Here is a 25,053-nt window from a genome sequence, read left to right as displayed (position 1 = left end):
CCTGCTCTCAAGATTTCCAGACCATTCACTGTGTCACAGAACATAGGTGCACTTCATCTGCAAGCATGGGGTTTTGGTGTTAAAGCCATCTCTTGTTTTCTTGACTTTCAGGCCTTCCTGACAAAAATATGGTGGGGAGACATGTCTACAAGCACACGGATCCTGAAGTTAATCTGTGGGTTCTGGTGTCCTTTCCTAATCTACACAAATTTAATAGCATTCAGGTATAAACATAACTATTTGGATGCAAGAGATAAGTAAGTGATGAAAAATAAGCCATAAAAAATATTCAGACTCACAGTAATATTGCCTCAGAGTGTCAAAAGGACTGCTATTAACCAAATCAGTTTTCTAGGGGACTCAGTGATTTGTGCATCCTGTGTTAGTGCCTGTTCTCATACTTAAAATATCAATGTCATGGTTTCATATAGATCATTTCTATTTTGCACAGTCCACAGAAAAGCCTGTTGGAATTCTGTCAGCTCCAGATTCTATACAGTAATGTTTAGAATATCTCCAGGTGTAGCATTGTCTGCTTCTTCTAGATTTGGAGATGCCTGGTTCAAACCTCTGTATCTTTTTGAGGAAAACAGCCATCACAAGGCAGTATTATCAGCCACAAGCCTTGATAACCATAAGTTAAGTTTGAAAACACAGGACTAACATTAAATCAATTAAGATTTTCAGATTAGTCTTCTGCAGGCATACCATTGGAGCTTGTAGTTTTCAGCTTCTTGTCACAAAGAAGATGACATGAATCTTAGGTTTTCTTGAAAAAAAACCCATACCCAAAAAAACCCAAAAACCAAACCAACAAAAACCGACCAAACAAAAAACCAGAAAGTAAAAAAAGAGCAGCCAAGATGCTCAGATAGTCATAAAAATCCAGAATCTGAAACTTTAAGAAAACCTCATAACATTCATAGAATCATATACAAATCATCAGAATTGGCACTATGGAATGACATGTTATTATGAAATACATTTATTAACTGTTAAACCACATAAATCAAGAGAAAAACTTGTTTGGCACTGCTGACTTAAGACTTTCCTTCTGCCAGCATCACTAAAGATGACCTTCTTGCCATACTGGCTGCCAGATTCACAAATTCATTTAATGTGATATTTTGGCAAAGTTTTCATGGAAAAGTTTAAATTATGATTCATAATCAAAGTAATCCTTTCAAATTTTCCATTTTTTGGCCTCCTTTACCTGTAAATGCAAGAACTGACACGTTCTCTACTGCTTCTGGTATTTCCTCTCTTAATTGCTAGTGAGTAACTAGGAATGGAGAATTGGGGTATTGTCTTCTAAGACTGACTGAGGGGTTTATTTCTACTCAAATCATAAGTAATTTGAAGAAACTGAGCATCCTGCTCCATTTTTGTGATGCATGCCAATTATCACTTCTCTGAATCTCGTGGATGACTTCAGCCTTCTCCTTAAAAATAAACAGAATTTGTAAAGGTAAGGATTATGCATTATTTGCTAGCTTCCCAGTGGAGCAAGTCCAAGATAAGTACATGCTAGCAGTTCTGTACTAATGCCAATTTAACAGTGAAAAATGACTAAGCATCATCTTTCAACTAATGAGTTTATTTCCTTACAGTGAGGAAAAACAACCAAAGAATGAGCCAGAGCCATCAAGAGAGCTGGACAGTTGGGATACAGAGAAGACACTGTTTTTTTCCAAGGAAGAAGATAGGTAAGTTTAAAATCATTAGTTAAGATAACTCATATGACAACAGTCACAAAACAGGACACTTCTTGTGGATTATTGACCAGTTAATGATCTAAGGAGCTGCTAAAGAACCAAGAAAATCACTACTCCTCTGAAAGTGCTGTGCCCTCTGATGACTGCTGTTGTTGCTCTCTGAAAGGAATATAGCAGGGATATAGCACTGCTTTAATGAGACACCACTTTACTCATTCTGAGCAGGTAATTTCTACAGAACAAGGAATCTCCTTAATACCTTGGGAATCAAATAGCATTTCCTGACATTCCCTTTAGCTCAAGGTGGCTGGTATACATTGGATTTTAGGAACTTATCACATTACTGAGCTGAGCAGAAAGAAGGTTCTCAGCAAAATCTTACATTATTTGAGTGCATCACTGCATACTTTCCTGCCAAGGTGTACTTCCACACACCAGTACTGGGGAATTTTATATTGAGTTGGCTTCTCACCATTCTAGTGCTCTTCCTTCATATTTTAAAAGATGAGCCCTGGGGAACGTTATGAGTTAGAGGGAGCATCACACAAATGGGTGACTGAGCACAAAGATTTTGTGAGTTGCTCCCGGCCACTCATAGATCTGTGACTGAGAACTGAAACCCCTGCTATGTCTCTACCACACATACACTCATTGCCAAAACCTGGGAGAGCACAAAGACTTAAGTCAGGATAAGCAGCTTTTGATTGGTACAGAGTCCTCTTAGTGGTTAAACAGTGCTAAATAGCCACTTCTATTAAGCTTTTCCATGATTTAAAAAGAACTTCAGGTGTATGTGAACAATGGTAGAGAGAGGAAGCATCATCTGCAGTATGAAGTCCTGGACCAAATCAGAGTTATTAGGTTCTATTTTTACTTCTGGCATTTAACTGCTGGTATATGGAGAAAATCATTAGTTCTTCTCTCTCCCTCCCTAACCTATAAAATAGGTGTAAAAGCATCTGCCCCTTGGGAGCTACTTGTAAGCAATATCATAAAGCACTCCCATATCTTGAGTGTAGCATGGTTTGGTCATTACATTGTGTGTTCCAATTGCTATTATCTTAACAATTTATTTTAACAAGGAGGATCTCTTCCTCCCATATCTATTTCAGCATCTTACAGTGAAACTGCAATTATCTGTTTATGATATTCGCCTGTTACCGTGGGAATGTATCTTATAATGTCATAAATTGAGAGATAGCACAGAATCAGGCACATAGAAAAGATTAGCTGTGAGGAGAATTTTTTCCTTGTAACAAATGTATTTAATAATTAGCAAGACTGTCAGAGGAAATTAAAAAGCAGTGAAGAATCATTGTTTATTTTCTGTGAAGTGAAATTGAACCCTAGTGTGCATATCCTTTGTTGGAGATGACACTTCTCAGACTCAGAATTGCAAATTAAAGATCCAATAACATCCCTAGCTTACACAGGAGAGCATTTTTTGTGGAAACAAATCCTCACACTAAGATCAAATTGCTATCAAATACAGGGAACTTGCATTTTCTGTACAGGATAATTTCCACTGTCAATAGACACCACTTCATGTTCCTAAACACAGCAAAACAACTGTAGATCTACAGGTCAAATTTCCCTTTGGTTACCAAAATACTTGTGTAATTCCACAAGACTCAAAGACTACTTTAATACATAATTTATGAGGTCAAATCTTTTTACTAAAAGACTTCTACATTGCTTTTTTTTTTTTTTTTCCAATTTACTCTAATTTAATCATAAAGGGTAAGATGCCAGTTGTGCAAAGGACCAAAGTATTCTTTCAGTAGTTCTATCAGACTCCAGCAAGGATAGTCAAGATGCTTAGTATGATCCTGGATCATGCTTAGTATGATCCAGCACTTTGAGATGGGGTCAAAAGTTTAAAATCGCAACAACAAGAACTTCTGCATGCAAACACTTCAAGAAAATTTTAGAGTCAAAATAATTAAGAATTGATTCACAAACTACATTGGCCATTTTCTTTTCTTTCCTATTATTTAGGATGATAAAGAGTAATTAGCCCCCTTCCCCCTCTCCTTGTATATTTGCAGTGTTTGCAGTACATGCTGAAACACAATGAGGTTACAAATCATAAATCATGAGGTTACAAATTATAAATCATTTAGTTTAATACAACTAAACTGAAATAACAAGAATGTGCATTTAAGTCTGATGTGACTTTGTTTTTCAAACCCTTCTTTTTGATTTGAAATATTTTTGCTATGGTAATGTGATTGCTCTGACTTCTACAGCCTTCATTTTAGCAACCCCCAGCCTGTGACAAGAAGCTTTATATAGAATAATATTGAGCCTATTCCCATGAACTAATTTTAGTAAATTATCACGAGCCTATATTTTTTTCCACTTGCAGAGGAAATGCTAAATTGGAAAAACAGAACCCTTCTGAAAACACAGCGTGGGCAACATTCATGTTTAGCCGGTGGAGAAAATTCTGGAGTGCCCCTGTAACTGTATTTATGGGGAATGTTATAATGTACTTTGCTTTTCTGTTTCTATTTACTTATGTCCTTTTACTGGACTTTAAACCACCTCCACCTGAGGGTCCATCTGTTAAAGAAATTATACTATACTTCTGGGTGTTTACCCTTGTCTTGGAAGAGATCCGACAGGTAAGTGACCTACATCATCTTAGAAATAACACATTAGAAGTTGCAACAATTTTTTGAATAGACCTGCAATCTGTACAGATGTACAAGCTTGAAGATTTCAAGGGTCAAGTGCAGTTTTACACAGGTGAACAATACAGAACTTACCTTATCCAAAACATCTCACCTTTCTTCCAGAGCAAGCTCTTCCTCCACCACATAAACCTATAGCTCCATCTCTGTTTTTCTATCCTACTCCAGCTGTAGCCAAGTCAAGTGGGCTGCCAACATTCAGATATTCTTCACTTTATAAAGCTGCTTCTTGATTTCTCTCCCCAGAACTAGGTGGGTCCTCCCACCACAAACAATGTAAGTTAGAAGTTATGTTCTACACCTGGTAACACAGCAGACAACTCTGCATCCTTTTAAGAGATTCTTCGTCACTGGGGACTGTTTAAAAAAGCCCAAGTAAATGGATTCAGATTATTTGTGTTTTTCCTAAAATATTTCTCAATGCAAAACATTAGCAGATCTCTTCTGGGTTTGCTTTTCTTTAAAAAAACCAAACAACCAAACCCACCAACCCTCAAAACCTCTTCTCCATTACTCTCCCATTACTGTTTTTGGAGTGTCCTCAATTTAACAACTGAAATATTGTGCTAACAATGCTGCTAGTGTGTTGCCAACTGTGAGTGCATAAAGCTCTTCTCTTTAGACAGAAAAAAAGCAGTTGCAATCACTCTGGAAGAAACCAATAGGTGTTCATTACTTAGGCAAAAGGAACAGGGAAGGGAATCCCAGTTTATTACAATTTATCTGAAATTGTGCAGCAAGGCCATAACCAGAGGAGGACATGGAAAATATCTGGAACAAAGAACATTTCATTATAAACCTGTAAAACATGAAGACTGCCAGGCTAAAACCCAATTAAGAAACCCAACTCCTTGTCTAGATAATCAAATATGCCCTTACTGACAATTGCAGTACACAAATGCGAATCTGTTCATGCTGTTTAGATAACAATGTCTAGAAATTGAACTTAGCATGGAAGTTGTATTATTTAACAGCTCGAATGCTGACTTAATCATAGAATGGTTTTGGTTGGAAGTGACTTTAAAGATCACCTAGTTCCAAAACGTCCTGCCATGGGCAGGGATATCTTCCACTAGAGCAGATTGCTCAAATCCCCATCCAAACTGGCCTTGAACACTTCCAGGGCTGGAGCAACCACAACCTCCCTGGGCAATGTATTCCAGTGCCTCGCCAACCTTACAGTAAAGATTTTCTTCTGTAAAAATCTTAAATCAGGCCTCAAAAATTCTGAAGACTATTATCACAAGAATAAAAATATTTTTTTCTTTTTTATCCAGCTTCTGTGCTTTAGGATGGTAAACTGAGCTTATGTTTTCAACTTTGTTTTTTCTTATTACACTAGGAATTTGGTTTTGTTTTTCATAATGAAAGAGAAAAAAGAAACAGGTATTATGTTAAAGCTCACAATGAAATAGTGAAATAGGTCAATAACAATGATTATTTCTCTTTTTCAGAGTTTCTATACAGATGAAGACACAAATTTAATGAAAAAATTTAAACTGTATGTGGAGGATAACTGGAATAAATGTGATATGGTGGCGATCTTTCTTTTCATAATTGGGGTAACCTGCAGGTATATATTTGTTCCACGTGAAGTGGTCAGCATCAGTAGCAAGGGCTATGTACATCAGCTGACAGCAGAGTCTAATGCACAAGACGACAGGCTGTGACATTTATTCTTTCAAACTTTGAGACATGTTTCTGCAATAGGAGCCTCTAAAATTCTGTTGCAATCATAGAAATTACTCCAGAGGCCACAAAAAGACGATACATTCAAAAACATGTACTGAAAAGCTCTGCTTTGTGTGTTTGTTTTTGGAAATCACTTTTGGAAATCACTTCAAGCTGTGAAGTTTTTGTTTTATTTTTTAATAAACCTCTTTCAAGACAAGAGAGAGAAAACAGAGTTCCTCCATCTTTTGGCTATTTCTCATCAATATACAGACATTACGGCAGGTTCCTCTTACAGGCTTGTGCAACCACAGCCCCAAAGTGCTTGCCTTTTCCTAAGTAGGCTGTGCCCTGAACCTAAGTGTTGTATTTGAGAAAATACTTCTCAGCAGTATTTGCAGAGATCTGATATTTCATTTCTTGTGTTCTGCAGGATGCTGAACTCAACTTTCCAAGCCGGCCGTACAATACTTGCCATTGATTTTATGGTGTTTACACTTAGGCTTATACACATTTTTGCAATTCACAAACAACTTGGACCCAAGATCATAATTGTGGAAAGGATGGTAAGAGTGTGGTCTCTCTCAGATAAATACCAGTGCCATCTAAGAAATGGAGAGTAGGAAATCTTCTTGTTAAAAAGGAAATCAGTTTATAATCTATCTTTATTTTTAAGGCTTGTTATTTTGCATATTACCCTGAGTATTAGATGCAATGTTTGAAACAGATCCCTCTGAAGAGCTCTGTAGTGTAAAAAGTTGGTCTAAATTTACTAATCCTTGTACCTTACCTAATAATTTATACTCAGGTCTGGCAAACAAAGAGTAGAGAATCTTTGACTTACTGCTATTCCTCCTACTTTCCTCTGTCTGCATCCAGAGGAAAGATCTCAGATGGATGACAGGCCATGCACAGAAGGGCAGGTCTTCCACTGATTGACTCTGCTCCTCCTTGGGAAACAGATCATGTTTCTTGCAACAAGAGTGAAAAAAAAATCCACGAAAAAGGATAGTTACAAATTTGCCACAGGATTTATTTTTACTTGTGCTTTTTAGCTCCAAGTTAAAATGAAAACATACTAATAGTTGGTAAGCATATGTTGGCAGATGTTGATAAAATATTTTTATTTATTACCACTCTGCAGGAAAAGAGACATTGGGACTACAGCTACTGCGCTTGGGTATGCATTGCTATGTTGAAGTAGCTTTTTATTTAGGCAAGTTAATCCTCAAGGTCAATTAGCTCATGCTAACCAATTAATAGAGTTCATCTAATTGTAAGTGCTATTATAGAGTTACAAATATTTGATTTGTGACTCACAGCAGAACTCACTAAAAGCTCTGCAGTTTAAACAAGCCTATACATTGAATAAACATAACTAGCAAGCTGTTGGATTTATCTACAAATGCAGTAACTGGAACTCTAACATGACATTTGGTTGAAGTAGCAAAAGGGTAAATGGCAAATAAATATTTACTCTTGATCATTATCCAGCTTACAGCATACTTTTGTATGGTGTTCATATTGTAAGGGAACAAGCCAGATCCTAACCCTTCCTTTGCTGCATACCAAGCTAAACCAGGGCTTTGAACAAGTACATAAACATGTCTACTTTGTTGGCATCTGAAGTCATGCAACATATCACACAGATTGAGATCCAAATAAGAACATAAACAGCAGCCTAGACAAAACCACAACATGAGACCTTTCATATTCCCCCCATCCAAGCCAACACAATGCCTTAGCTTTGGTAGTTCAATGTTGAACCTTACGTCAAATGAAAGAACAGTGAAAGTTACTTCAGTAGAGGAAACTTTCTTTAAAGGTTCATCAAGGGGGTTCAAGCAAGATCATTTCCTTTACTTAAATAGAGATGAAATCCAAGATGGTCTCTTACAGGTTTTCTTCTTTATAACCTTGCCACAGAATTGCTGAAACAGATCTGTTAACTTTTAAAATGACAGAACAATGCCAGAAGAATGCCCGTTCCCAGAGAGAGTGCACATTGGAAAAAAATATTTCCATACCTCCTACCACTCTCACATCACTATGGCACAATTACAGTCATGCAGCATTGCTAAATTTTAAATCATCCAGAAAACAAAAGAGATTGATGAAAGTCAGAGAGACTGTCTTGCCTGGTTTGGAGACCCTGCTTCTTATTAGAACTCCAAGTAACGTCCTGGAGGTCTGAAATGCCTGTGCTTTTGGGTTACTGTACAATCCAATAATCTAATTGAAATGAATCTACAGTCCCTAATGAACTCTGTCAGATTAGATGGGAAGAGGATGAAGTGTTCCTCTTCCACCAGGGAAAAATTATTGCACTTGAAATGCATATTAGATTTTTTTTTTTAAGTAAGTGTTTTAGGATTCAATTACTTCTGCTCCTGTAAAGAAACACAATATTTAAAAGCAGGAAGACCTGAAAACAATCCTTTAGATGCATCACTTAGCTCGAAAACTGAAGACAGAAGCAACCTGATCCTTGCAGACTTCGCTGTCTGCTCTCTCAGTGGTTCAGTATTCATCAGTGAGCACTGACTTTTTCTGGGATTCTCTGCTGCAGCAGAACTCTTGTAATTGACAGTAAAGCAGTCCATAGTGCTGAGATATCTCACAGAAAATATGCATTTAAAGACACAGTGAGATTGACTTAAAAGATAAAACGTGTTTCATTTTTAAACGTTAGATGATTGGAAAGCAAGGTTTTACTTTAAAACATGCCTTTATCTAAATGAGCTATCAAAGAAAAATGCTTATTACAGGCCAAGAACAATATGAAAACAGCAAGGTCAGGAAAGGAATTCTGTGCCTGGAACTGTATCATATTCCACCTCCTTTAACCTAAACAAAGTTGTAAAGAAACAGAATTATCTGGACCATATTCATACAGAAAGACCACTGTTCTTTGACGATGGTATCACAGTCACTGCTCCTTTTCTCCCCACCCCCTCTATTTTTTAGATGAAGGATGTTTTCTTCTTTCTGTTTTTCTTGAGTGTGTGGCTCATAGCCTACGGTGTGACAACTCAAGCTCTACTTCATCCCGATGACAGCCGTGTGGAATGGATATTCAGAAGGGTGCTTTATCGGCCCTACCTTCAGATATTTGGCCAGATTCCACTGGATGAAATAGACAGTAAGGAAGTTTCTGTTCCCCTAACTTGGCCTTTTTTAATGCACACTTTTGATTAGAGTATGAAATTCCTTCCAAGTATTGTCTCCTTTTATTTTATTTTACTTTTTTTTAATCTTTGTCCTACAGGAAGAAGTTTTCACATTACTGTAACATAAATAGTATATTTGCAAAGAGATAGCATGCATTGTGGAAGTACAATAGGGCATAAGGGCAGGCCCTATTTAGACAAGGTCTCTGAAATATTCACACAAGGATTTGCAGTTTTAAAGGCTGGCATACCTTCTTTCACTTTGATCCATTTCCATTCAGTTTACCTAGACCCAGATAACCCTGTGTAAACTGAAATAATAGCATCTCCATACATTTTGGCAGTAGTTTAACGTGACAGTGTTAAAACAGTACCACTCTGCCCATAAGCAAACACTTATATTTTAGAATAAATATTCCTCTAGAGCATTTATTTACTCTGGAGATAAAGCTGCCCAAATCAAATAATGGTAGTAATTGCTTATGTGCAACATTGCAAACAAAACAACATAAAAATAATCACAAGACACAGAAATAATTAGACATAAAAGTTCAAAGGCAACATTTGGACTTTTATAGGCAAGCAGGTGAAATACGTTAATAGGTCATCTCCCAAAGAAGTCTGAAGTAACACCACAGCATTTAGCCAGAACAACAGTGCTAAATGTCAGTAGCAATAATGAAGTAGGATTCAAACTTAGAGTAATATAAATGGAACAAAAAAAAAAATCTCATACACAGAAGCTAATTGGTAAGCATTCTTTCATGTTCACTCTCCCTAATAAGAAAAAACATGTCTTAGAAAAGCAAAAAAAGTCTGAGTGAGACAAGAGAGCAGGAGTGTGCTTCATCTCACTCAGTTTTAAATGCCCATGGTGTAATCGTGCACAGCACAATCAGTCACTCTTATTTCCATTAAGGTAATTGGAGAGACAAATATTTCTGGAATAGGATTCACCTCATTTGGAAAAAGGTCATATGTAGCATTCCCTAGAAATGTGTGTTTCTCTCCATTGAAACTTCAAATGGTGTCTTCACCTGGATAGGTAACTGGCTAAAAGAAGCAGAGAAAAAAATAATTAACTGTACGGGCAACTTCCTGAAGGGAGTAATTTGTCCTGGGACCCTCTGGGGCTTATTCTGTTTAACATCTTTATGAAACATATGGAAAAGGAGATGGATAATGAGGAGAACAAAATTTGCTGACAAAACTACATCACTGACTCCTAAGAGATGCAGAGGAGCCTCATGAGTATTAAATCATCAAATGAAATTCAGTGTAGATAAGTATAAGGTGAAAGCAGTTCCAGCCGTGGTGAGCTTTGATATAACTGCATGCTTTAATGAGTATGGCCTGGGGTTATCTGTGGCAGCTGCAAAAAGAATTACTAGTGAAAAACATGGTGAATGAAAAAGTAAATATCATTATGCTACTCCAAATTTGTGGATTTAATTCATAGCTGGAGACAGACTACAGCACTAGGTCCCTAGTCTGATGCAGTAGAACCAGATGTTCTTCTTAGCCTTGACTGCAAGCTCAGATACTCAAAGCAGTTTAAATTTACAACGAGGAACCCCATTCCCAGTTTTACTGAGTTTTCTCCTCTAATGCACATACCAGCATAAGGACTGTGAAGACACAAGTATTTAGGGGAACACAAACTCAGTTTGACTTTGAGAACTCAAAACCAGTCTAAAAAGGATCCAGCCCGTTCAATACAATCCCCTTTTTGATGAATGCTACCAAAAAAGCCATCTATGACAGCCATCTTGCCACTAAAGGAGCAGCTAAGTTGTGGAGCTCTGCACTGTCCTAGGATTGCAAATGTCTTGCAGGATAAAGCAATGTCTCTTCATGTACACGACATGATTACATTTTCACAAAATTAAAGACATTGGATGTTAGTGCACACAAATGATCTTTCAACTGCAAGAAAGTTCTGTAGCTCAAGAAGTCACAGAACTGCCCTGTTGGGGTAAAGAGAGTCTCGTATTTATGGTCCTGCTAGTAGTCAAAAAGGGCAGTACAAAAATACTACCACAATATTTGGTTTAAGCTTTTAATGATTTTAAAATATTCAGAACAAAATTGTGCTAGTGCTCATATGCAGCCAATATTAAATCTCATTTTAGTAATCAACATCATCATTGTTCTTGGTTTTTACTTTTATTTTAACAGTAAAGGTACTAAATATGCACATCTATCCATGTCACTAGTTCTTAAAGAAAGACATCTTTAGAGGTGTTAATTCAGTTTTTATTTGCACTGAAATAGGTATGAAATGCATTACTTCAAACCTCAGGAACAATTTGTAATTCTTGCCATTCTTTGGTGAAAATCAGAGATCTTGGTCACCAAAATGCAAAGCTTTTGTCCCCACACTAAGAAACATGTGGCAGTAGGATTTGTCAAAACTATTCTTTTATTTCTCTATCCTTCTTTGCAGCATCACGAACATATCCCAGGAACTGCACATTTAATCCACTGCAGATTCTGCAGGAAAACACACCATCGTGTCCTAATAGCTATGCCAACTGGCTTGTCATACTTCTGCTGGTCATCTTCCTCCTAGTCACAAATGTTCTCCTTATGAATCTCCTGATTGCAATGTTCAGGTAAGAGTGATTTCACCAAGTATCAAGACAGAGGCTGCAAAGGTTTAAGTGAATGCCAACATTTACTACATTGCTGTTGGCTACTTATTTAGGAATACACTTATAATTTTCCTGATGAATATTATTTGGGGATTGATGGGCAGAATTCTGTGATCATATGGCTCTTAGGTTCTCATCATCCTCACTCTAGCCACATTGAAGATAAGAAGAAAAGAAGCCTCTTTGACTGCTAAAACTTCAATTAAACATGCATAGAAGGGTCTGGGCCCCTGGCTGTGCTGCAGCATAAGACTGCAAGTGCAAAGCAGCCATAAACTTGGCAGACTTAACAGTGTATGATCCACACATAAGGGAAATGCTTGTCAACACAGCTAATAATGATTCATTTGGTTGAAGGACTGATGTGGCATGTTTACTGATTTATTCTGAGTGAAATAGAATTACCTTTCTTTAAAAAAACTCCAAGACCAAACTAAAACAAATGTATCTTTTAACATTTGAAGACTGCAACTGCAATTATTTTAATACCTAAGAATTTGCATAATCTTTAGATGAAATTAACACTACTTGCTGAGCTTGCTGTTCCTTTTTTAAAGTAAATATGGGACTAAAATTTGTAATCATAATCTTTATCTTGTTGTGGTAAAAACAGTTATATACTTTTATTTTCCCTTCCAATTACAGTTATACTTTTCAAGTTGTTCAGGGCAATACAGACATCTTCTGGAAAGTTCAGCGCTACAATCTGATTGTGGAATATCATGGCCGTCCTGCCTTAGCACCACCATTTATCATTATTAACCACATAACTCTGGTTCTCAGAAGACTCTTCAACAAAATGGAACATAAAAAAAAACATCTGGGTGAGTTGCTAACAAAAATCTGGCAACTGGAGACCCTGACACTCTCCTAAGACATGGTGCACAGGCAAAACAGAAGAGCAAGTCAGATTTCCTAAAGCCAAGAGTCACAATTTATTTTTAACAAAGAGTGCCAGGAGATTACAAATGAAAAACTAAGGTTTATAACGTAAACAGTTTCCCACAATGCATTTCTTTATGCATCATAGTTATTACCATATAAAACAGGTTAAAGGAATTTGATTTCTGAAAATAAAGCAATTTGATAGGTTTCATGAATAGTTATTTCATTTGCTCCTGAATTTTAATAATTATTAATTATGGGTAACCCTATAAACAAATACCAGGTCTAAAAATCTACTAGGATCAGTGGAATTTCCCAATACAGAGACATGGAGAGAGAACAAGCACTCTTAGAGAAATAGTGATATCTTAGAAGTTATAATTAAAAGAGCAGATGAAATTCAGGTAAATACAGAAGGGGCTTTCTATCATGATGGCAAACTTGGTAGTGTCTTATAATAAGCCTATTTACTTCTCATGCACAGGGTGATGGTGGGCTTTGGAGCAGAACTGTTCTCAGACTAGACCAATTCACAGCCCCCTCACTAAGCTCCCTTTCAGACACACTCCTCCTGGCTAGCAAAGCGTGCTGCTGAAGATGCTTCAAAGAAAAGAATTCTTTTTTCTCCTAAGCAAGCAAGTACCTGACCACTCAGGCTATAGAGTCAGTAGTGTTTGCAGCACGCAGCAAGTGTGCCCTTTTACCAGTCTCTAGGAAGATGCAAAACTAGTATGTTCCATTCAAAACACGTGTGAAGTTGAGGTCTCTTGTTGGCTTGGACACTTGACAGCAACAACACCAGGCTTTCTATTTCAAGTCAGGGGGATTTATTCACAGTTTGTCCTTCCCACTTATAATTGCTCTAGTGAAGAAGCTTAGATGATAATGTTCAAATGCACTTTAAGCTCTGCTCATTGAATACTTTGGGGCTAAAATATTAAGTCCATTAAGGCTGTAAATGAGTTTAAATGAAACCCAAGAACCTGGTTAATGCTGTTCTCTAGAAAATTCAGGAGTCATATCTAACTGCCATCACAAGAAAAAAGTATAAAATACTTACTTTACTTCATTTTCATAACATGACTCCTGCAATTACAAAGGGTCTGCAATGGTAAGACTTCACTTTCCTTTAGCATATCAGCCTTTCACTACTAGTATAAGAGAAAAGGGAGTTAAATATAACTCTTAATTTATTTTTCCTACAGAAAGAGATCTTCCAGTGGGCCTAGATCAAAAAATCATAACATGGGAGCTGGTGCAAAAGGAACATTATCTCGTAAACCTTGAACAAGAAAAGAAAGAAAGCAATGAAGAAAGGCTGAAGGCCACATCTAATAAGTATGTTATTCTGACCTACAATAAGTGTAACTTGCAAGTGCAGCTTTGAATGAGATCAACATTGAAGTGCTTGTAAAGGTTATATGAAGGGTCCAACTGGAATGCACTTAGGAAATACACAGGCCATGAAAAAATGTGAGAGGCCAGCATCACTACAATATTAGAAGAGTTTTTGTCACTTTCGATGTACAACTATAGACCTGTAAGTTCCAGCCAAATCTGCAGTCAAGTTTAATGAAAATTATATTCATGAAGAAATGGTGGAAAAACAGCTGGTTTGCTATGCTGCAGCACATGTAATTTCATCCCCTGTAGGAATGAAACACAGGAATGACACTTTTTGATGGCTTAGACTTTTGAATAGAAGTTTAAGATACCTTGAATTAACCCCAGCCCACAGATGCAGAAGAACAAATATTTATGGCTTTATGGCATGACGGAGTCTCCATTTACGTACTTCTATAAAATATCTCCCCACCAAGAATACCACTTAAATTGGTTTAGTATGCTAAAGTCCTAAGTTGGTATTCAGAGGTTTAAACCTTTCAATGAGACACAAAGTAGTTATACACAGGAGAAACAGAAACATCTAAGGCAATATTGAAAGCCAGACAGCAGAGCACTCTTTAAAGAAGGTTTTAATACCTGTTCCAGCGGTTTCCTCTTACAATAAAACTGACTTCAAATAGAGGCACAGTGGGTGTGAAAGTTACCACAAGAAGAAAGTTCCATGGAAATTGTCTTGTGCTCTCTGCTTTCTTTTGAAACAAACCTCCATCTAACTCATAGAATAGTTGGAGACCAAAACAGTGTCCTTACGTACTCTTCTCCCTCTAATTTACATGGACCCTTAATTCATAATAATTTAGAATTATTATATTGGTTTAAGCTTTATTCTCATAAGCAGATCACTGACAAACCCCAGGAGTGAGAGCTTAATTGTTCAGAGAAAGCAACAAATATGTGTGTAATTGCTTTCAAACAAAGGGCACTATTATACTCTTTTCTAGCTTTAAAGCCGGAATGCTTTAAAGATGGTACATTGTGGGTGAGCTTACTGCTTGAAGGGGAAAAGTGAGAATCTGTTCAGCTTCACAGTATTTCAGGTATAGGAGAGCCAGAAAGACTAGAAAAGATTCAGATGAACACCACTAAACCCATGGCTTTTTATCTTTGCTCTTAGGTGGTAGCGGTGCATTTTTGAAATCTTATGAAACCCTCAGAAAGTGATTCTTTGAACTTTGCACTGAACCAATCTCAAAATGCATTAGACCCACCCAGCAGCAGGTTTTTCACATAGATGTGATTGGAACATAACCTCTTAGAGGGAAACTTTGAAGTAAGTAGCTAGGAGAAACTGGAGAGGGATTTGCCAAGCCTATGGGGAATCAGATGCTAAGAATAAGGAACTGATGGGAGAAGAGCTGAAGGATGCAGAAAGCATGTGGATAATTCCATGATTTGGAGGCACTATATGGAAGTTCCCCACACAATTCCTTTGGACTGCATGAAAAAATGGATTTGAATGTCAAGCCAGTTCCCAAAAATGAAACCTTGTGTAAATTTTAGGTGGCTTACCTCTCCTGTGTAGATAGAAAATATTGTGGCCTCAGTTCTCAAACCAGGATCAGTTTCCATTTGGTACAGGTAGAGCCACATGAGTGGCTGAAGAGACAGAAGGCTCCTTTCTGCTGCCCTTGATTTCCACGGCAGCTGGGGCTAAGTGGCCCTCACGAGAAGCTGAAGGGCTGCTGTGATCTGTGTCAGTTTATGAGTCCCTGAGCAACAGGTGCATGAGAGTGTTCCAGAGATGCTGCTCTGTCCAATAACTACTTCCGGGAACACTCCAAAAGGACAAAACTTTTAGGGGGCTCTGGGATGTCTGAGCAGCACAGAATGCAGTGAGGGGCCATGGCTCTAGTAAGTTACACAGGGTTTGTGTTTCACAATTCCTTCTGAAGCCTTTCCTTTTTGCTCAGTGTGTTCTGCTTTGTTTCCACAGGGTGGATAATTTGTCTAAATATTTTAGTGGATTGAAAGAACAAGAAAAACGGTTTAAAGTTCTGGAAGCCCAGGTAAGTAATAGTTCTGTAGGCATTTGTATCAGCTTTAGGATTTCACCATATTTCTCTCATTTAATAGTGGTTTGGCAGACCCCATTTAGGGATAAAGAGAAGGAGAAATGTATCTGTATGTTTTCTACCACTGGTAGTAAGGAGAAAAGGGAATACAGCATTTTTTGCTCTCTTTGCTAGTCTACTTGAAAAGTGTTTATTTCCTTTGTTAAGGATGCTTCTGGAATGAAATGCTTCATCTCCCCCCCCCCTTCTCAGCCTTCTCCTAATCTTTTCTTTCTTTAAAACTGCCAGCTTGAAAAATCCCCCTATTCTGCCTGATCTGACCTAATCTTCGTGGACATCGGTTTTTCTAATTTTCTCAGATACCAGGTAGGAGCATCTCAAAGGGAAGTGTCTAACATACAATCACGAAATGCAAATAATAGCAGGAAACCCTGTCTTTCGCTTCTGATGACAAACCCTTGAAATATAAACAAACATTTCTTAATCAGTCTGAAAATGTTCAGCATTACCAGGTGCTATGTAGCACAACTGCTATTGTTTTCTTTATCTCTACACTCTCCAGTGTAATTTTGGCCTTGCTGAAAGTTCCTTATCTTAATACTCCTGTTACAGTTTCCCTTCCCTCTCTTATCCATTTTATGGCTTCCTGAAAAAAGTCATGTTATACAGGTCCAACAGGAACACACAAGGAATGCTTTAGTAAGTTTATGCCAGCCTGAGATAAAGCAATATACTCAGAAAAAAAAGGAAGGTATCTAATCAGTAACTATTTTGTAGATTTGCTACTGTACAGCTGTTATCTCCTCAATGGCAGAGGTCTTAACCAAAACCAACCTCCTGTGCACACAACCAGCTCCAAACTATACATGTAAGTATTGAAAACGATTATGGATGAGCTAATTAATACAGTTGAAGAATGTAGTTAAAAAAAATGCAAGGGGAAAGAAAAGATTGGAAAATAACCACATAAGGAGATACATAGAAGTAATGGGAACATAAGCAAGGAACAGAATACTAGCACTTCAGAATGAAAAAAAAATCACCTTTTGCAAAATACATTTAAAAGCTTTGGGGAAAGGACTGTCACTTAGTGTGAGTTAGAATAATCTCACACAACTTCAGGCACATAAACAAGTATCTATTTGCCACAGAGGATTTTCTTGGGGGTTTCTTGAGTCAATGAGATAGCCCTACTGAAGTATTACCAAAATATTTAATATGGATAACAGTAATCATTAAAAATAAAAATTGAGCAAGTCTTCTACTCTGTTTTAATCAACAGAGTTCATTTGCCTTCAGAGCTGCAATTATTTCTGTCACTTAAGAATCTTGTTCAGCGTCCCAGGGTTCCTGTTTGGAGTTTAAAACATTAGACACAGAAAAGACTATTTCTTGGCCACTGCAGGATATCCAAAACAGTAAAGATTTTGGATATTCTTCTACATGATCTATTTCAACATCTACCTATTTCTATCTATTACACAAAATACCCTTCAAAACCCATAAACCGAACATACTACAGGGGAAAAAGAAATAACTGGATAATTCAACCAAGTTGTGACATGACAAGACCTCAAGTCACTCAGACTTGAGCTAACCTCAAGCTTTACTTAATTCTGTCAGAAGCTTATAAAACCCTTATGTGAATTGCTTCATTATCAGCATTCAGTAAGAAAACCTATCCTGTAGCAGGCTCTCCAGGCATTTTAATACTGTAACCGCATAAAAATCAGAAACTTAAACAGCTGTAAAAATAAACCTGTGTTTATCATTTACTGAGCAAATGCAAAGTAATAGAATCTACAGTGTCCTTTTTTTCAACATTTTAAAGTTCCATAAGCAATTACTATTATGTTCCCCTTCTCCTAAGGCTTTTAAACAAACACATGACTTTTACAACCCTATTAGGTGTGATGAATGCCAACACAGAACGGCCTTTGCCAGAAAGAAGTGAAAGAGAAGAGCATGTAGATCAGTTTGAGAATGACATCGCATACATTGATAATTAAATTTATTCTTATTTCTTCAGATTGAACCTTTTGTCCTACTGTACTACTGCAGGAGTAAAATCCTGATCTCAAGAAGGCCTAAGGGCCAGCTCTCAAAGCCTTTACACTGAGCACTGTCAATGGTTGACATTACCGAGGATTTCTCGGTCTTCCTGCTTCAATTTTTGGGCTTTCTTTGCCCCTGCACATATAGCGGTTTTCTGCAAAACCATTCCACAAACAGCACTAAAAGCTTTCTCCTCCGGGGTGACTCTACCACTTTATTTTCCAAATAAGATCTGCCTTCTGTTCTCCAGATACCACACCCTCAATCCATCGCCATCATTGCCAATTTCCACACTTCTCTGTTTAAGGGAGGGTCCCTTTGGAAGGGTGATCGTTTACGCACTAAAAACCAAGCCCCTTCCTTGGCCAAGAAAGCAAGCTCGTACTTCTGAGTTGCTTAGAAAGGAAATCATGAAATATTTTCCACAGGAAAAGGCCTGGGATACGGAACTATTACAATTCATACAGTTCCTGGAGTTCCTACAACCCTTAAACAATTGCATTCACCGTCTTCTCTTCCCACGCTGGCTCCTGTGAGGTATTTCTTTGCTGGTATTCCTTACTGAGAGCTCCTCACTCATCCCCAGAAACTGGAAGCTTATTGCTTGATCCTCAAGCGTGCAGCGGCTTGCACTCACTTCCCAAACACAAAGTATTTGGATCCTCCCACAGTCAGACCGCCAGCTTCTGTCACTTGCTTTTTTGTTGTAATGCCTGATCATGGCTGCTGCCAGCCTCCCCCTGTAAAGGAGCCCTTGCCCTGTACCACACCGCATGGAATGCTGCATCCACACCTAAGCGGTTTTCTGACTGCATTTCACTTTTCTCTCTCAAAGGTTAGGAAAAAAAAAATCACTAGGAGACTTTAAAACAAGAATGTGTACCAAGAATTATCCCATGAACTAAGAATCTGGACTGTTTGTCGCTTTTTTTTCATTACTTACACTGGCTTGTACATTTTTAGCATGCAAAAGCTTGCTGGCTTCATTAGAATTCTGTATGAAAAGATACACCAGTAAAATTAGTATTATTACTGTTCTTCAAGGGGAAATTTCTTTGGAATAATATAAACAGCATCAGAAGAGGGAAGTATTGGGCTGTGTCTTGTCTTACACTGATAAGCTTCAACTGCATTTCCTCACGCATATGATATTGCCTCTGCAATGTAAATGTAGGTTGCACAAAAGCTGTTACCAGAGGTGGAAAAAAAAATAAATCTCAGCTCTGACAAAAATACCTTTCAGAAATGAGCCTTTTATCAACATATATTAATCTTGTTATAATGGCTTCACAAAACAGGCATTTGTCCAGTTTATTCAGCTGTGCCCCAGGCCTCTGACTCCATTAACAGCAATGGAATTCTGGTAGTTCTACCTGTTCTTCACCCTAGGCAAGCACAAATCATAAACCCAGTCTGTACTGAGCTACATTTTTTTTAAGAAGTAATAGGTATCCTACAACCAGCATGCCTTGCTCTAGGCAGCAGCTTCCACTTTGAAATGGCTACTATTTGCATCGTGATCAGCACACTAATTATCCACTGGAAACAGAAATCTATCCATTTGGAATTGTTATGTCCCACTCACACGCACTGGAACAACCAATGAATCTACCAATGACTCCTTAATTAATGTGCATCCAACTCTACACTCATTCTGCTCTTAAAAGGTGGATTTCAAAAGATGGAGCACAACTGCTCATTTTACTTTGTTTTCTGCTTGTTCTGCCAAATGATGCATCTGTTCAAACATGAAGACCCCCCCCAAGTGATTTGGGCCTACCAGTCAATTACTGGTAAGATGGACCCCCCTCAGAGGAAGTCAGCCCCTCAAACATCCTTCCAAGTTTGAGCAAGCACAGCCTACTGAGAAATATCACAAATTCTTAACAAGTCATCTTTCACTACACAGTTATAAATTCCACCATTGGGTTGGTTCATTTACAATACTGGCAAAAAAAATGTGAGTCCAAACTGACTTGAACTAATCTGAGTTTCAAATCATATAACCTTTCAAAGTATTTAATCTTTCAACCTTATTTATTAAATTTACTACATTGCATATAAAACTACTATATTTGTCATTCCTTACAACGTGAATCATTGTATGAGATGATTCATCCCATGAGGGGATTATAAATTGTAAAATGGCTGAAAATGTTAAAAATGTGAATTTTAGAATCTATGGGACTTGACGGAGAAGTTAACAAGATGGTAAACTTAGAGTAACACTCTAAAAGGTTTTCAAGACAATTCTCAAATCAAATAAACTGAGTATTTGTTAAAACTTCTACTCCTGCATTACTCAGCATGGTTCAGAGATGAAGAAATCAAGCTACAACCAAAGTTTATTGCATCACATAGAACAAAAAAGTATCCAGTTCTGGTATAAATATCTCATTCCCACAAATACCCCAATCCACACACAGAATCAGTATGGAAGCAGCTCCTCCTGGAAAGGACATACAAATGTGCAGATCAAGGATAATCATATCATCATAATATAACTGGGCACTATTGTGCTTTCACTCTCAATGGCAATGAGAGAAGGATGTTTTTGAAAAAGGTTTTCTTCCCTGGGACAGGGCCAGGAGAAACCACACCTTGTGGAAGACTAGGTTTTATTTTCACTGTTCAAAAATCTCTACCTAATGAGCTCATAACCTTTTCTCCAGGATTCCACAGGATTTGAGGACAACTCTTAAAATTGGGAGTTACTAGGAAGCCTTGCAGCCTTTTTGCTAACACTTCTTTTTCTTTGGATACTTCAGCTCCAGAGCGAGCCCGAGGGAGCTGTGAAAGCGAACAAAGTGTACCTTATTCTCTCCTGCTAGGGTGCAACTATCCTATGCCCACAGATTTCTCCTGAACAAAAAGTCTGGAGTTTATTTTAGGTAGCTTGATTTCTAACAATATAACATGTTCTTGGTGGCTATGACACAAATCGTTGGACAAAAAGCTATCACGTGGTTTTCAGAACAGGAGAAAAAGGGAAAAATATGAACAAGACAATACAAGTCCTTGGATTCCTCCAATGTGCTTCATCCTTCAGGACTCTTCCTCCTCCCCTTCGTCGTCTACTTTAGGTCGGAAATTTTTCCTACTCTTTTTCTTACTGCAGTGGAATCCAATTGTTTCCACTGATGGCTCTTCAGCTGCACCACTAAACCTTGCACTAAGCTTATCTTCTGTATTCTGGTCCCCTTCCATCATGCACTCCTCCTCCTCTGTTGCCTTTCCACTGTCACTGTCTAAGTGCCCCAGCTCTACCTTATCTTCTTCCCTCAAGTCATCAGTCTTCTTAACAGATTTTCCTTTCAGATCTGTCTTCATCTGTTTCTTATGATCCTCCCCTGTTGATCTTTTCTTTTCAAGTCCATCAACACCTCTTTTAGTTGGTTTGGTGAAGACAATCCTCCCAGCTCCGCAGCTGGAAGGGTCCTGGTTGAAGTACGGGGTGTAGCTATCTTGGGTAGCTGAGCTTTGTTCCTCTCCTCTTTTCTTCAAACCCTCTAGAAATTCCATGGCCACTGCCCTGTTAGTCTTGTCACTAGACTCTGAAACTCCCTCTAGGCTGTATTTGGTCCAGCGCTCTGGGTGTGCCACGTAGTCAGGCACTGCAGGAGAGGTTTTGGGAGCCAGCACTGGTCTGGCTTGCTTTCCCATGTTTTCTGGAACCGTGTTACCTGAAACTGTGGTTGGAGGCAACGGACGCTTAAATCTCCCATCAACGACATTATCTTCAGGCATTGAGGGCACAGACAGCTTGGCTGCCTCTTCCAGGGAATCAAAAATGCTCTGGCTACGGAGAGAGAATGTAGAACTCATGCCCCTCAGATGGAACGGCTGGACTGGAGATCTGTGACTGCTGTTTGAAGAGTCAGGAGTCTCCCCTGACCTGTAATCCCCATCATCTACAGGTGGCTCCTCAGGAGATATTGTATCAACTTCTGCTTCACCTGCTAACCCCAGATCATCAGAGTCAGAATCGCTGAGCGATACCGTGTCTGAGGGCAGAGCTCCTTCATAGTCTCTGGCATCACCGGCCACGATCCCCAGAAAGGGTTCACCTGCCTCCTGGTCTCCCATCTTCGAGCTGTCACTCCACTGAGGTCTTTGACGCAGGCCCAGGAACAGCTGCGAATACAGTTTTCCAAATGCCCAGCGAGTTTAGTGCCTGGAATACAACGGAGCATAAAAACTTTACTGTGAAATGAGAACCAAGTATGAGACCATCATTCTGTGCCGTGCAAAATAATTATTACTGCAATATAACAGGCAACTGTACTTTAGGGATTCTTAAGCAATTTTCCTTCAAATGAAAACATTATTTAAGGAACGAATGCACATTAAAATTAAAGATTTACACAAGACGGAATACAAGAATATGAAGTAATTAAATACAGTGCTACACACCAAATTTCATTGCAGGTTACAGCAGGTCCAATTACTGGAAGACGAATATAAGGCTTTTGAGCAAATCTGAATCCCACATAACTGTCTTATGCATCTTCTAAGAGACAGCAATGACCTTTCCAAATTACACCCTGTGTTTATTCATACGGTAAAAATCCACAAAAACACGTCCTAATTTCTCACACTTTGATTTTGCCATTATGATCCTTTTTTGCATTTTACCTTCTGTCCCAACAACCATCATGTTCTGCCTATTGTAAAGGACACTATAAATGATTGAGGCCAGTGGCAGGAACCCCACAAAAATGTCAGGGCCAGTTTCAGGTCTGCTTTAATGTGGCATAAAGTACAAGCTCCACTCCTTCCTTGGCTTTAAGCCCTCATGTCATTACTAGATTCCAGGAATCAGAAAACAAGCCAGCTCAAGAAATCAATCCCACTGGATTAAAAAAACTAATTGCACATGCCATGCTTGCACATGGAAACAGGGGGAGATTGCAACCATGGGCATCCAAGAGCAGGCCCTTCAGTCAGTAACTGACAGTGTGATGTGAAGTCTGACTTTCAGAAGTAGCTGGAATACCGACACTGCAACCTGCTTGAAGGGAACCTTGCTGAACTGAGGCTGTCCATGATCATGCTATCACTTGCTGGGCAATAGGGAACAAGAGTTGGCAAACACAGCCTTTGGTTCAACTCACAGAAACGTGAATTATGAAAACAGTTCTAATATATTATTAGAATAAGCTCAACTACCTAATTATAGGTTTTTCTGAAACGATGCAGTAAACAGACATGGAAAGTCTGTGAGTCACTCACTTTCTCTGGAGACTGAGTCAGCTTCCCCTCCTGAGGGTCAGTTAAAGCCACCAAAGATCTCAGCACTTCCACCCTAGAAAACAAACATTTCCATCAAGATACTGGAAATGTAGTTTTAAAAAAAGTTTCAAAAATAATTCCTTCCCCCTGAATCATCCAAAGCTGCAGAACCAGGTTCTAAATCTGACACAAACTCATGCTGGTATAAAAATCTGCACATATTCCTGGATTTTTGGCAAAAGAACAACACACGGCCTAATAAGGCAGGTACCACTATATTTACTCAGTCTCCACATTCACACTGCCAACTTTATTCTGTAAAACAGAAGTTTTTTTTAAAAAATCAAACCATAATTTGCATGTGCAGAAAGCTACTATTAAATAAACAGTATTAAATGCAGTTAAGAAAATAGAAAAACAATAGTTATGCGTTGCCACTACTAAGTGCTGCTAAGTATTAAGGCCATGAGTAGCACAGAGTCCTGTTTTCAAAGAAAGGTTGTGTTTACAGTTAGGGCCAGATTTTCATGAAGCATAAGACATAAAGAATCTTCTGAAGAACCCGACAGACCGAGTGCTGTGTTCCATGTGAAGTCTGGGTGTCTTTGAAAAAAGGGATCTGACGACTGCCTTTGAAAACACTGCACAACATGTATTTCCTAATGGGAAATAATCTTCTTAAAATGATAGGCTTTGGAACACATGAAAGGTAATGACTACAACTCAGAAGAGGCACTGAATCACACAGCTAACTAAAACAGCTGTTTTCAGATGGCACTAAAAGTGTTCACTGCCAGCTGTGAATCAGGGTATCTCTTGTCTGAGGGCACTTAAACAGAAAGGAAAAATTCTGCTCCTAAGGAGACATTTTAGCCTCTACAGCGTTATTAGCCAAAGATGCTGGCCCTTACACCACACCACTCACAGGTTTGTCACAGCATGATCACAGCACGGCTCGGAGAGGACGGCGTCTCTCCGCATGGGAAGGTCCCCATTGGGCTCTTCCATCCTGGTCTTGCTCAAACAAGCTCTGTGTGTCTTCCTGCAGCCTGTGAGGAGAACGGAGACCCCCGTCACCCCAAACCACGGCAACGGGCCCAGCGCCCTTCCCGGGCCGGGATGCTGCTGGATACAAACCGCCCCCACCACAGAAGCCCTCCTCGACGGCCTCTGCACCCTCCCGCTCCCGCCCGCCCGGGCACACGGCGCGAACCGCGGGGGGGAAGGGAAGGGGGATTGCCCCGTACCCGACAGAGCGCACGGGCCAGCGCCTTCCACAGCAGCCGCCGCCGCCTCGCCCGCTCTTCGTCCGCCATGGCCAGCGCGCGCCGGGACAGGTCCCCCCGGCGGCGCCCGGGGCGCAAAGCGCGGCGGGACACTCCCCGGCGGGAGAGGGTGCGAAGGGAGGGAGTCGCCGTCCTCCGCTCCGCGCTCTCCTCGCACTTCTGGAGTTGTAGGCGCCCTTTTTCTCAGAAGGAGACATTTTGAGAGCGAATTTGTGGGGCGAGAGGGGCTGAGCGACACAGCTCAGGGCGCACGCGCCGCCCGACATTTCG

The 25,053-nt window shown here is 39.1% G+C and overlaps 2 protein-coding genes across 4 annotated transcripts in view; one reads left to right on the top strand and one right to left on the bottom strand.

Moving 5' to 3' along the window:
• Positions 1-18,219, top strand: part of TRPM5 (transient receptor potential cation channel subfamily M member 5) — a 38,735-nt gene extending 20,516 nt beyond the window's left edge. Inside the window, exons 13-24 of the mRNA XM_025895464.2 lie at positions 112-224; positions 1,611-1,706; positions 4,084-4,342; positions 5,866-5,984; positions 6,516-6,648; positions 9,050-9,224; positions 11,699-11,867; positions 12,552-12,730; positions 13,997-14,129; positions 16,132-16,204; positions 16,988-17,078; positions 18,119-18,219. Coding sequence (XP_025751249.1) covers positions 112-224; positions 1,611-1,706; positions 4,084-4,342; positions 5,866-5,984; positions 6,516-6,648; positions 9,050-9,224; positions 11,699-11,867; positions 12,552-12,730; positions 13,997-14,129; positions 16,132-16,204; positions 16,988-17,078; positions 18,119-18,219 — 1,641 coding nt within the window. The remainder of the gene's footprint in view (positions 1-111; positions 225-1,610; positions 1,707-4,083; positions 4,343-5,865; positions 5,985-6,515; positions 6,649-9,049; positions 9,225-11,698; positions 11,868-12,551; positions 12,731-13,996; positions 14,130-16,131; positions 16,205-16,987; positions 17,079-18,118) is intronic.
• Positions 17,959-24,567, bottom strand: TSSC4 (tumor suppressing subtransferable candidate 4). Of its 3 annotated transcripts, none has more exons than XM_018076022.2 (3): positions 24,409-24,567; positions 23,498-23,570; positions 17,959-22,439 (listed from the first exon to the last, which is right to left on the bottom strand). In XM_018076022.2, the coding sequence occupies exon 3, from the start codon at positions 22,349-22,351 to the stop codon at positions 21,311-21,313; it is 1,041 nt and encodes a 346-aa protein (XP_017931511.1). In that variant the 5' UTR covers positions 22,352-22,439; positions 23,498-23,570; positions 24,409-24,567; the 3' UTR covers positions 17,959-21,310. The 3 variants fall into 3 exon arrangements, with proteins under 3 accessions (XP_017931511.1, XP_017931510.1, XP_008920283.1); XM_018076021.2 differs by having other exon boundaries at positions 24,423-24,567; XM_008922035.3 differs by lacking the exon at positions 23,498-23,570 and having other exon boundaries at positions 24,423-24,567.
• Positions 24,568-25,053: the final 486 nt, after the last annotated feature.

Source organism: Manacus vitellinus, unplaced genomic scaffold (assembly GCF_001715985.3).
Source record: "Manacus vitellinus isolate BGI_N305 unplaced genomic scaffold, ASM171598v3 scaffold_30_pilon, whole genome shotgun sequence".
In the NCBI taxonomy this organism is placed as follows: domain Eukaryota; kingdom Metazoa; phylum Chordata; class Aves; order Passeriformes; family Pipridae; genus Manacus; species Manacus vitellinus.
The sequence above is the reverse complement of the archived record's forward strand: the minus strand, read 5'-3'. Positions and strand labels throughout refer to the sequence as shown.

Coding starts and splice junctions, on each gene's coding strand:
- TSSC4 (XM_018076022.2), bottom strand. CDS start 22,351: ATGGGAGACCAGGAGGCAGGTGAACCCTTTCTGGGGATCGTGGCCGGT.